General features: G+C 39.8%; 1 protein-coding gene across 2 annotated transcripts in view; it reads right to left on the bottom strand.

Moving 5' to 3' along the window:
• The window catches only part of CDK8 (cyclin dependent kinase 8), a 197480-nt gene that overhangs the window by 101625 nt on the left and 82881 nt on the right, over positions 1-12974 (bottom strand). For both annotated transcript variants that reach the window (XM_084624927.1, XM_084624926.1), the window contains exon 2: positions 9133-9208. In XM_084624927.1, coding sequence (XP_084481053.1) covers positions 9133-9208 — 76 coding nt within the window. The remainder of the gene's footprint in view (positions 1-9132; positions 9209-12974) is intronic.

The following is a 12974-nucleotide window of genomic DNA, read 5'->3' as shown; positions in this document are numbered from 1 at the left end:
GAAGGCTCATTCACACAGGTAGATGGATGAAAAAGGAATGAGGGCTTTAAGAGCCTGGTGTGTTAACACATTAAACTCAGATCCCACTGATAACCAAAAGTCTGCAACTGGCATTTGTGAAAATTTGTGCTGCAGTTCTTTGTCGCTTGACAGGTCCATAAGGATTTCCTCTTCTTTTAAGGACAGCATATTTGTTGGGTTCGGCTTAAAGCTGAATGGGTTCCTGATCTCATTGATTACATTTGTCTTTGCCCACTTCAGGAAAGTATTCACAAAACTGCTCCTGCAGCCCGCCTAAGTGCTGAACAATTACGTCCTGGATAATGTCAACTGACAGATCACCGCACTGTTGCACAACACTCTCCACTGTTGAAAATATGGAAATAGATCCCTGCTTCACATGTGAAGACCACAGTTCGGATAACTACATTCACTTACTAACGTGATCATTAGCAATGAAAATATTTGCATCTCATCCCTGAAGTGACACACTCAAAGAATTAATTCACTCAAATATGTCTGCCAGATATGACAACAAGGATATCTAAGTGCCACTGAAATGCTGTACAAGTTATTATCGGCAAGAAAAATACAGACTTCCTCACGCAGTTCACATAATCTTGTCAGCACCTGGCCCTAGGACAGCCAATAAACTTCTGCACGTAACAACTGTGTTAAGTATGGCCCCCATCACTGCATAAAATGGCAAAAACCCTTGAATTAACCAGGTGCAACTTTATAAAGCTTATAATTTTTACTGCAACTGAAAGAACATTGCTGACCTCCTCTGGCATCTTCTTAGCAGCCATTGCCTGTCTGTGGATCATATAATGATTCCAGGTTGCTGTAGGGGCCACTTTTTGTAGCCTTCTCACGACCCTGTCCTGTCATAGATTGTGCTCCATCATTGCAAATTCCAAAACAATGTCCCCAATCAAGGCCTGTGTCTTGGACAAAATTATTTAATAGTTTAAAAAGCTCTTTACCAGTTCCTCGTGTTGGAAGTCAATGGCAAAACAGAAATCCCCTCTTTTAATTCTGTTGCTGTAGCAAAACGAATATATACCAGTAGCTGTGCAGCATTTGATACATCAGTAGACTCATCTATCTGAATTTAATATGGGCTCTGATGAACAGCTCTCCGCCCAGGGCAGCTTGGGCTCCCGCTGTCCCCTTTATCCTCTAACCCTGGGTTTGAATGGAACCTTCTGCAAGAGCCTCAGCTGCCCAGGGCTGACAGCCAAAGCTGTTAAACCCACCACACACACACACACACGCCTCTGTGATGGGTTCCCTAGGTTACAACCTGGAATTGGGGTACTGCTGAGCCCTCTGGCATACCAACCTGAGTTCCCTCTCACACTGTGATGCTGTGACAAGCTGCAAACCTCTCCAGGTACTGCACTTACACAGCCACCCATAGGCAGGGACACACCCAGCAGAGTTACATGAATGCATCTCCTAGCCATTTATGAACTAACAATAGAGAGGTTCCAGACAATTCCCCCAACTCTCCAGCCTAGTAGCCCAGGACTGAACTGTCCTGCCCTGGTCAGAAGCCTGACCAGTGTAAGTTTATTACCCAGCCTGCCCCTCCCTCAGCGTGGAGAGGACATGCATCAGCTTTTGTACACTGAACAGATTTCCCAAGCACTTCAACCAAAGCACACTCTTTAAGGTACAATATAAAACAGATGTACTGATTACAGAAAGATAGATTTTAAGTGATTATAAGTAGTAAGCATACAGATCAAACTTGGTTACTTAAGAAATAAAATAAATCTGCAGTCTTAGTTCTATAAACTAGACTGGATTTAAATCAAGCAGTGTCTCACCCTGATGGTATAGTTCCTTAATATACAAGCTGGGACTCTCCTTTCCAGCCTGGGACCACCTCCCCCCTTCAAAATCTTTGTACTCCAGATGTTGAGCTGGGGGAGGTGGGAGGCCAAACGATGTCACTTCCCCCTCTTATAGCTTCTTCCAGCTTGCTGGAAACATCTATGCTTGTTTCCTGGCTCAATCAGTTTCCATTGTCTACATGCTATCTCTGAGAAGTCTCCATTGCAGACGATTCCTGGGACAATCCTTGTGAGTGTGTATTCCCTTTAACAGGCCATTCGCACATCTGGCTCCTCCACTGTTGTACCTGAAAGGCTGGTTGTGGGCATTTCCAATTTCCAACGTAGTTCAGTAACACACATATAGCAAAACTTCATAACTTCAAACAAAAGGATAGCACATACAATCCAACAGGATATTAAAGTTCAACAGATCAAGACTTCTAAAATGATACCTCAGAAGGCATACTTTGTACAAATCATATAATTATGACAGTAGTGAATATGGGGGTTCTAGTGTGCTGCTTTCAGGCACAGAGTACCACAGCCTCCCTTTACACATTCCCGTACCTCCCTTGGGAGGTGCGTCCCATACTTTGAGAACCACTGCCCCAAATTATTATGATTATATTTATGACAACCTCCCCTCCCCCAGATTTTTATAAAGCATGCTCAACACCCAGGCTGAAAAAAAAGTCAGACACCACTGTTCTGGACTCTCTAGCAGGACAGAATCGGACTCTCATTCAAAAAGTTTCTGACTACCTCTGTTAAGAAAATGATGTCAATACCTTCTGACAAGGACCATTAAGTTTGCTTTGTAAGGGAGGTGCTAACATGGTTTCTCTAACCACCCAGACAAGAATTCATTACTGTGGAAAATGTTTCCTTCACCTAACCAACAGGGTTGGCGAAATACCCTTCCAGACTTGAACCATCCTTTGGCTTGATCGATCAATCATCCTTAAGAAAAGGAGTTCCCAGGAAGTTATCTTATATATGGAAAATAACTTATTACTTTCACAATTTAGAACAGTTCCTACCACCATCCAACAGGACAATGGATAAAAAAAATAGATTAAAAAAAGATTAGATGTTTTTTATTAAAAAAGAAAAATGCACTTAATTTCAAAACAAACCTATTTAAAATTAAATGTGAAATTATGACAATCTACATTAAGGTATATATGTATTAGAATTTATTGAAACCATTTAAATAAATAAAATAATATGCAATACCAATAAAAATTGAACTGAAGAGAAATGCAGAAAATATGCTGAACATACTGAATCCTATTGCCATAGCACTGGATAAATTACAAAAGGATAGCTGTTCTATTGCTGATATTGTTGAAATTTGGAAAGAACTTCAAGAAACAGTGTAGAAAAAAACCCCAACAAAGCTAAATTATAAGCAATGAAGAAGCAATTCTCTGCTGCATTTTCATAACAATATTCTCAACAATGTACAAGGGTAGATGCTTAACAGTTGAAAAAAATACACTGCTATAGCATTGGCATTTAATAATCATGCCAACTACAATGAATTTCAGGGCTGGAGGTGAACCATGCAAGCAATGTAAGTTTTCTTAAAAACTTTGGCAGCAAGGCAAACTACTGAATTGCTGGAAATCACGGGCTAAGCCCCTAGAACCACCGTTTGTTGAAGACGCACTAAATAGCTTTTGGCAGCAACAGCCTTTTCTGCAGGTGCTGAGAAAATTTTTTCTTAATTTGGATTAGCTCACTCCAAATTGAGACACCAAATGGGAGTTGAAAAAGCAAAGCTTTTTTCCTCTTCCAATCTACGAAGAGAAACAATATGGGAGAGGATAAGACCTAGAAGTTCTCAAAACCTGAAGGATTTCGTGACCAGAAGGTATCAGCTAAAATTCAAACTACAGATAATACTTCCTTTGTTTAATAAGTCAGTTTTAAATGCAAAATATCTTTTGATCAACTTTTTTCTTTATGTATCTAGCACATTCAATTTAGTTTTATTTAACTAATACAATTTTTAAATGCTGTTGTACATTTAATTGAATTCCAATTTCCAACCAAACGCAATTTGACACAAATCACAAGTTTAAAATACACATTTCTCTGTGTGTGTGTGTGTGTGTGTGCGCGCGTGTCATCATTGTCTAACATGAAAAAGTAAAAATTAAGAATCTGAATAAAGGCATGTTCAATTTTAAAACTGCTTAAATAAGTGTTTATAGATATAGTGTATCCTCCTGGTTAGCAAAAAAGAAATACCAACTTTAGTGTAGAGGCTATGTTTAGTTGCAAAGCGACATGTTTTAATGGTTACACCAAACAATGGGAATGAACCTCTCTTTAGGAAAATAAGTATAAATGCAAAACAATTAAAATAGATTACTTAAATCAAGGTTTCCTGCTTAGTGATTTAAATAAATTAAATCAAATCAGTGATTTAATCACTGGTTTAAATCATTCCACCCTATCCCAGAGCCAAACCCCAAAAGAAAAGGAACTGCACCAAAAAAAACTAGCTATAATACACAAATAGAGCACCCAGATGCAAAACAAGCTTTCCCCACACATTTTGTCTGCTCAGGACTGAGGTGGATGGACAAAAACCACCATGCCAATTCACAGAAGTCCCCATTTCACTACAAAGCTAAACTGCACAGAAACTTTCCTGATAGCAAAATACTCCTCAGCAGCCAAAGCAAAAGCGCTGATAGTTGAAACAGTTACTAACCATTATACTTCAATGGGTAGGTTTGCATCTCTTGTAGCAAGGTAGTACTTTAACAACTCTGAATTTCATCTGTGGAGCATTCCTAATCTGATCTCATGCTAAAACGTTGCTAGACTCTGCATAGTTAGAGAATAAGGATTTTTCACAGCCTACTACTCATAGCAAACTGTGGTGGTTACAGTGCATATAAAATTCCAGAAGGAAGTGGTTCTTAACCTTTACTGCAGCCTGCACCCCTTTGGTTCTCAAAATATGTTCTCGCACCCCTTATCAAAAATCGTTGAAGTAGGTCAGTTCTTTAAACCTGTTTGTAATGGTTAAAAAATATATAATGTTAATACATAGGTTTGATGAAACCAAGTAGTTGTACTTACGTGCCTCTGTTTAATGTGTTTTCAATTATTTACCTTCTTAAAAAAATGGCATGTCTCGCACCCCCAGAAAGGACATCGTGCACCCCCAGGGGGTGCGTGCACCCCAGGTTAAGAACCACTGGATCATTAGGCTATACTACATTAACAGAGCACCATTTACTATTGAAGTGCTGGACAAATATTACAAAGGAACTACAAGGTCAAGAGAGCATCTAATGACAAAGCTAATTGATAAAGTAAAAAGGTTAGGCAACAAAGTGAATAAATCAAATGACAATGCACTAAAACAGACTGCCCTAATGCAGACTGGGGGGAGGGGGAGGAATTGTCTTCCTAGGTTTTTGCACAGCGTCTAGCATAGTGGTGCAATGATCTTTTAACTCATTGTACCAGCTGGCTCCAAGATAATAAAGTCAATGTAATATAGGTTCATTTAGGGTTTTTTTTAACCTAGATTAAGCAGGTCCCTTTCCCCTGAGTAAGATAATGGGCTGTTCCAGAACAATCAGGAAGTTGTTGGAACCCATTATGGCAGGCAGGCTAATTAGGACACCTGGAACCAATTAAGAAGCTACTAGAATCAATTAGGACAGGCAGGCTAATCAGGGCACTTGGTTTAAAAAGGACCTCACTTCAGTTAGTGAGATGCATTCAAGGAGCTGGGAGCAAGAGGTGCGCAAGAAGCTGAGAGTGAGTAGGCATACTGCTAGAGAACTGAGGAGTATAAGCGTTATCAGACATCAGGAGGAAGGTCCCGTGGTGAGGACAAAGAAGGTGTTGGGAGGAGGCCATGGGGAAGTAGCCCAGGGAGTTGTAGCTGTCACGTAGCTGTTACAGGAGACACTATAGACAGCTGCAATCCACAGGGCCCTGGGCTGGAACCCAGAGTAGAGGGCAGGCCCGGGTTCCCCCTCATCCCCCCCCAACTCTCTATTTGATATAAGAGGAGTTGATCTGGACTGTGGGTCCCACCAGAGGGGAAGGTCTCTGGCCTGTTCCCTGACGCATTAGGTGGCCCAGCAGAGACTGCGGGGATTGTTCTCCTCCTTTTCCCCATGCTGGCCAGTGATGAGGTTAGCTGAGTGAATGGCAGGTTTGTGCCACTAACAAAAGGAGCCAAACTGAGGACTACCATGAACCTCTGAGGCGAGCAAATCCGCCAGAAAGCGCAGAACCCACCAAGGCAGAGGAGGAACTTTATCACAGCATGTATCAGCGCAGTCTTTAATTATATGGTCACATACTATTTTTCCCTCTCAGGAACCCAGACTCAATCAATGCACACAATGGTTGACGCTCTGGGGATGAATCAGGGTTGTGTATTGAAGGAGACTTGTCTACAGGACCCCTGCCTCACTTGCTGAAAATGTTGGAAAGAATGTAGTGAACGAGGGAGTGGATTGCAGGAAGGAATGGTCTCATACTTAAGGCAGCTGATTGCTACCCTGGAAAATTGGATTCTCTGGACATTTTTTAAAGGTAATTTTAAGGAAATTTCCTTTTTTTTTAAAAAAAAAAAAATTGAGAAACAGACTTCCATACTGTGGAACCATACTAATCCTCAGCTTGGATCATAAGAAGAGATAGAACCTTTAGATCCACAGCTGGTTATTTAAACAAACATCAGTGCCCTAAACCAAACAGAATGCTTAAAGGGCAAAGGGATGGGGCAGAGAGGCTCAGAAAGCAGAAGGGACTGTTCTTCCAGTGTGCTTAGACAGCACCTAGCATATCGTAGGTACTGCTAATAGTAATCTTCTAATTCACTTGATTTAAATGGAGTTACTGGAAGCCCCAGCTGGCTGTTATTCTCTATGTGACCCAATCCCTGGAGAAGGAAGGATGACACACTTTGCTGGTAGGTTTCACAGCTATTTGCTGATAAAGGAATACAGCAACCGATGACTTTGAGGTTCAATTCCAAGTTCTGTAAGGAAGGAACATAGACCTTTCTGCCCCTGTACGCCCACTGCCACACCCAGCTAGCTGCTGTTGCCTACCCCTTCTGCTCCTCCTGAACCTTTTGGCTCCTACAATCCATTCACCCTCCCACACCTTTTCCTGACCCCTCTGCATCCCACTGCTGTGCATTCTCCTTAGTTCCTGAATCCAGTCAGCAAGAGCACTGTGAGCATCTCCGCACTCTCAGTTCCAAACAGCTCGCACTATAGTGGCCCCTGGTGTCCAAGAGCAATTGCAGAAAGAGTCCTGTTCAGTCCCTGCAGCCCTAGGACAGAGCATGTTCAAAACTGGAATCTTTAGAGAATTTGGTATCCAAACAAGTCTCTCTTGAGCATGTGCAAACTGACATTTTCAGAGGCTCATAAGCTGGCCAAATTTAGGTGACTTTTCATGGGCACAGCAAAAGACACATTCTTATCACAAGGGTGACTCCCACTACCAAATTTCAAGACCCCGCTCCAAATCAGGGAGGGACTATAGCTTCTTGGCGCAACGGTTATGAGCATTGTTTAACATTGGCAAAAAAAAAAGTGGTTATTTTCACCTACTCTCTCTTTGAAACACCTGAACTGTTTTAGCTGTAATTCTCCAAAACAACTTCAGCCTGCAGCAGATACTCAGTATGGGCAATTTCAGCCCAAATGGCTAGAGTTTCGCAAAGTTATAAGCAACTGAGAACAGGGTCTTATAACGGGAAGTGTCAAGAAACCTTAAATAATAGCAGCATTCTAAGTATGTACAGAATGTTATTTCATAAAATGTTGAGTCTCTCACCAAAACTCTTTCATGGACCTCCACAGTCTTACTCAGTTCTATGTCACACTATCATATCCACAACAAGTTAATAAAACAAAAAAACAAACAAAAACACATCTAGGATTTTCCACTTTTAAGAAAAGGTCAAGTTTTCCAAAAGTGACTGGAGATTTTTTTGGGAGGAGGGAGGGAGACCTTCAGTGTCTGGGTGCTTAACTTGAACTGCAGTAGAATGGACCGATTTTCAGGAAGTGCTATTGAGCATTTATTCTCTAAAGTCAGTACCCTTTAAGATGTCTTAGGCTAGGCACCCAAAAATCACTAGTCATGTCTCAATCTTGGCTTAGGTCTTTAAAATACAATTCTAATCTTATATTATCTATTTCATTGGTAATAAAGTAATAAAATTATTAAAATCAAAAGCATCACACCTCACCTCTCTCATATCAACTTTTCATAAAAAAACTAAGCATTAATTTCAGGAAGATGTTTCTACCAGAACGGTCAATTATCTGCATCCACAAACAATGTTTCTGCACCATTAAGAAATCATTTGAGAACAAAATAAGAAATCAAGGGATCCACACAAATATGATCTTAAACAAAAAGATATATTTAAAGATTCATGAGTTTGTATTTTACGAAGAAGTGACAGCTCATTTAACCAAAGAAAAAAATTTTATTTAAGATTAGTGAATCACCAAATTCTTGACATTTAAATAATTAAGGGTCTTAATATCACCAAGTGGATTTGGTGCACTGGCAAATCTAAAAAATTAATCAGTGTTCTATATGAATAATAGAATATTTACAGGATGTATATATTCTGTCTTACACTGAAGTTTTATATTAACTATTTGCATTAAAATGTAGTTCTATGATTTTCCTCTTTAAATATTAGACAGGAAAAAAGAGTCACAGACCAACATAATATCCAAACACAAAATTGCATTTGATATCTGCTAACTGAAGATATTGGAAATTTGTTTTGAGCGCTCCCCTTGCGATCAGATATGGCTACATTACTCTTAAGGGTACAAGGTCTTTCAATGGGAAAGGAAATAAATTGTAAACTAAAATTAAACCATTATACCCAAACTTACTATAAACGAACAGTGCTGAAAAATATAACAAAGTTCAGATAGTTACTGTTTTAATAAAGAGAAAATCATACACTTATTTCCAGTACTAAGCAATATGCATTCAGAGGTACAGATAGTTATGATTTATTATGCTTAAATATGCAATAAAATGTAAGTTAGGAACTGCACCATTCTTCAGCGAAAAATTAATAGACAAACTCTTATATAAGGGAATTAGGTTTACTTTAAACCTCAAATTTAAGATTTTCTTCTGTATTTAGAAAGGTAGAGGATTCATTGAAACTAAAACATTAAATTAAGATGCATTCACTTCAAAAAATACTTTATTAAAATCTTACTGATGATAAAAAAGGGAGATTGTTACTTACTGCTATTTCTCTGCATGCAGACATAGAAATTCCAGTACCTTCTATTTGTTTTAAAGCATAATCTTTATCATCTTTCCTGTGAAAGAAGAAAAGAAGAAGTTTTTAAACACACTGCTATGTGCATTCAGAGCAAACTTATGCACTACTCAGATAACAGCTTCCAAGCAATTTAAGTTATGTAAATCATGTTCTTTTGATCCTTTGGTAGTTTTTAATGCCTGGCTTGCTACCTTAGAAATAAGAACTAAGCTGTATTAACTACCAGCACCTAGACTGATAACCTCAAATACAAGTAGTTATTATATTAGAAAACATTTTAAGGTCCTATTCAATACAATGACTTCAAGAACACAATTTTACATTTATCACATATGAGAAGTTAGTCTTTCAGTGAAGAAATCTGGGGTATAAACAATTTGTTGATAAAATTACAAGTACATCAGCTTACATAGAAATAAAATTTATTATTCAAACACTCACAGTACAGATTTTGAAAAATCATGCATACTTTTATATCCCAAGAGGTACATTAAATTAATTAAAACATGCATGTAAGGAAAATTCATCTTCCCTTTTCTCCAAACCTCACAAAACTAAAATTTCATACTGAAAAACCTGTTCCTACCAACCAAATCCTCGAAGCAGTTTAAAATCCAGCAGTAAATTCAGCATTTTGTTCAGCCCTGCAGACTGAAGACTCTTCTAGTTCACCATTAATAAATGTGAAATACCTGAAACTAGAAGTTGTGGACAGCGGGGGAGGGGGACACTATTTATTTTATTTTTACATTTGGTCTTGAAGCCTGTTAGCAGCTGCAGCTACAACGAGCAATAGGAGAAAAGGGCTACCTGTCCTGGACCTCTGGGAAGCCAGGTCTTTAACCACACACACACACACACCACCAGAGTCTTTCCTGTCCCACGAGCACTATGAGGCGGAACCCAGAACATTAAGTAAAACAAGGTTTCCAATCTGTTTGCACATGCTTCATAATGGTTTGTGACAGGCTAGACAATTATTCTCTGAAGATTCTGTCTACCCCAAGTATGCTCTACCTGCACACAGCTAGTAAGCATGCTCCAGTCCAGAGCGGAGTAGGACATTTTGGTCAACCGCTCCTTCCAACAGCCAGGGCCACTATGGCCCTGGGAACTGGAACTGACAATAACAAAGGCAGGCTGGGGTAGATAGCAGCAAGCTAAGGCAGGTCAGAGGAGGAGGGAAAGCAGCAGAAGAGAACAGGCTAAAGAGGGACAGCTAGGGGATAAAGGCAAATGTAGGACATGCTGAAGGAAGGAAGACACCAGTACAGAACGCTCCCCTCTCAAACCTGGAATAGAATCCAGGATTCATGACTCTCAACATTCCTCAGCTATTTGCAGCAGTTGTGAAGCCTTAATCTTCCCCCTTGTTCATAAATATTATGATAGTAATTGAACAAACTAGCTTGTACTGTTGTTTCCACAGGACCCGTACTTCATTCAGTGCATAGGAGGGACGATACTCAAGCAATTAGTCAAGACTGCAGAGTGAGTGATACAGTTATTTCTATACAGCAGAACCTTAGAGTTACGAACACCTTGGGAATGGAGGTTGTTCATAACTCTGAAATATTTATAACTCTGAATAAAACATTATGGTGGTTCTTTCAAAAGTTTAGAGCTGCACATTGACTTAATACAGGTTTGAAACTTTACAATGCAGAAGAAAACTTCTTTCCCTTTATTTTTCTAGTAGTTTACATTTATCACAGTACTGTACTGCATTCGCTTTTTTTGAAGTCTCTGCTGCTGTTTGATTACATACTTGCGGTTCCAAATGAGGACTGTGGTCAGCTCATCGTAACTCTGGTGTTCGTAACTCTGAGGTTCTATTGTATTACAAAAGTTGGAAAGTATGTAATGAATGAGGCAGAGGACTGCAGGAAGAAAAAAGATGGTCTTGTGGTTATGGCAGTCAAAGCCACCCTGGAGAACCAGATTCTATCCCTGCCTCTGCAACAGAATCTGTAGGTGGCCCTGGACAAGTCACTGACTCCAAACTTTTCACATGTGGTCAACAGTCTGTTCCTCATTTTCTGCATGCCCTGAGACACCTGGGGCTTGATCTGCAGAAGTACTGTGCATTCACAATTGCAAATAAAATCACTAGGAGCTATGTTCTGAACAAAAAAGTGCTACACAAACGCTAAATATTCTGAAATAAAAATAAAGCCCAAGGCATCTCAAGTTGGACTCTTAAAATTAGTGGACAATTTTGGTCTTAATCTTCCTGTGCTTCAGTTCCCTGTAAAATGGGAGGAAATACTGTCATCTTATTTCAGAGAGATGCTGTAAAGAAAAAAAAAATTGTTTGTGAAACACTCAGATACCTTAGTGTAGTGTCTGTGGCAGACATGTTGCTGTTTGCTATATAATAATTTTATGAAACTATTAACTATTAAAACTAAGAAAGAAAAAAAATAGTAAAACTACTATAAAACTCTGTACAACTACTGTTTTTAGAAGTGCATCAGAAAGAATGACAGAGTTCCAATCTGGACCATACGGCGATGAGAAGGAACTGGAGATGTGATCAGCCTGCCATGCCCTTTATCACCTCAGATAGAAGCACGAGGCGATCCAGGGCACCTGAGCAAATCAATGGACACTACTTTCAAATTCTCCAACTCCAGATGCATACTTAAGTCTTAGTGGAATACAACGAGGACCATTACCCAAAGTAGTACTGCTTTACTTTAATGGGAACTAATGGGAAAACAAGCAGGAAGACAACACCATAGCTCTAGAAAAGCAGCCTCCCAATAAACACAAGTTATTATAAGACAACTGCCAGGCTGTTAATGAAAATGCTACTTCCACACTCCAGCCAAAATTTAATAGCTCTTTTTCCAAGGCTGGGAGCCAAGAGGTCATAGGAACACTAAATGGTTAAACAGACTTTCTGAAAGGGGGAAAAAAGAACAGTCAGTGAACTGACATGCACAGACTGACAGGCACAGAGACAGGTTCTGTGGGAGAGTCTGAAGCAGTTGGGGACTTCCCAAGCTTGCCAAGGATGTTAAGCCCTAGGGAAGGCAAGCATGTGTACAGACTGTTTACTATTTTAGGTTTCAGAGAAGCAGCTGTGTTAGTCTGTATCCACAAAAAGAAAAGGAGTACTCGTGGCACCTTAGAGACTAACAAATTTATCTGAGCATAAGCTTTTGTGAGCTACAGCTCACTTCATCAGATGCATTCAGTGGAAAATATAGTGGGGAAATTTATACATACAGAGAACATGAAACAATGGGTGTTATCATACACACTGTAACGAGAGTGATCAGGTCAGGTGAGCTATTATCAGCAGGAGAGCGCGCCGGGGGGATGGGGGGGAGGGTGGATGGGGACGGACGGACCTTTTGTAGTGATAATCAAGGTGGGCCAGTTCCAGCGGTTGACAAGAACGTCTGAGGAACAGTGGGGAGAGAGGGGGGAAAATAAACATGGGGAAATAGTTTTACTTTGTGTAATGACACATCCACTCCCAGTCTTTATTCAAGCCTAAGTTAATTGTGTCCAGTTTGCAAATTAATTCCAATTCAGCAGTCTCTTGTTGGAGTCTGTTTTTGAAGTTTTTTGTTGAAGAATTGCCACTTTTAGGTCTGTAATCGAGTGACCAAAGAGATTGAAATGTTCTCTGACTGGTTTTTGAATGTTATAATTCTTGACGTCTGCCATTTATTCTTTTACGTAGAGACTGTCCAGTTTGGCCAATGTACATGGCAGAGGGGCATTGCTGGCACATGATGGCATATATCACATTGGTAGATGTGCAGGTGAACGAGCCTCTGATAGTGTGG

Source organism: Lepidochelys olivacea (assembly GCF_965140295.1).
Source record: "Lepidochelys olivacea isolate rLepOli2 genome assembly, chromosome: 1".
In the NCBI taxonomy this organism is placed as follows: domain Eukaryota; kingdom Metazoa; phylum Chordata; order Testudines; family Cheloniidae; genus Lepidochelys; species Lepidochelys olivacea.
The sequence above is the reverse complement of the archived record's forward strand: the minus strand, read 5'-3'. Positions and strand labels throughout refer to the sequence as shown.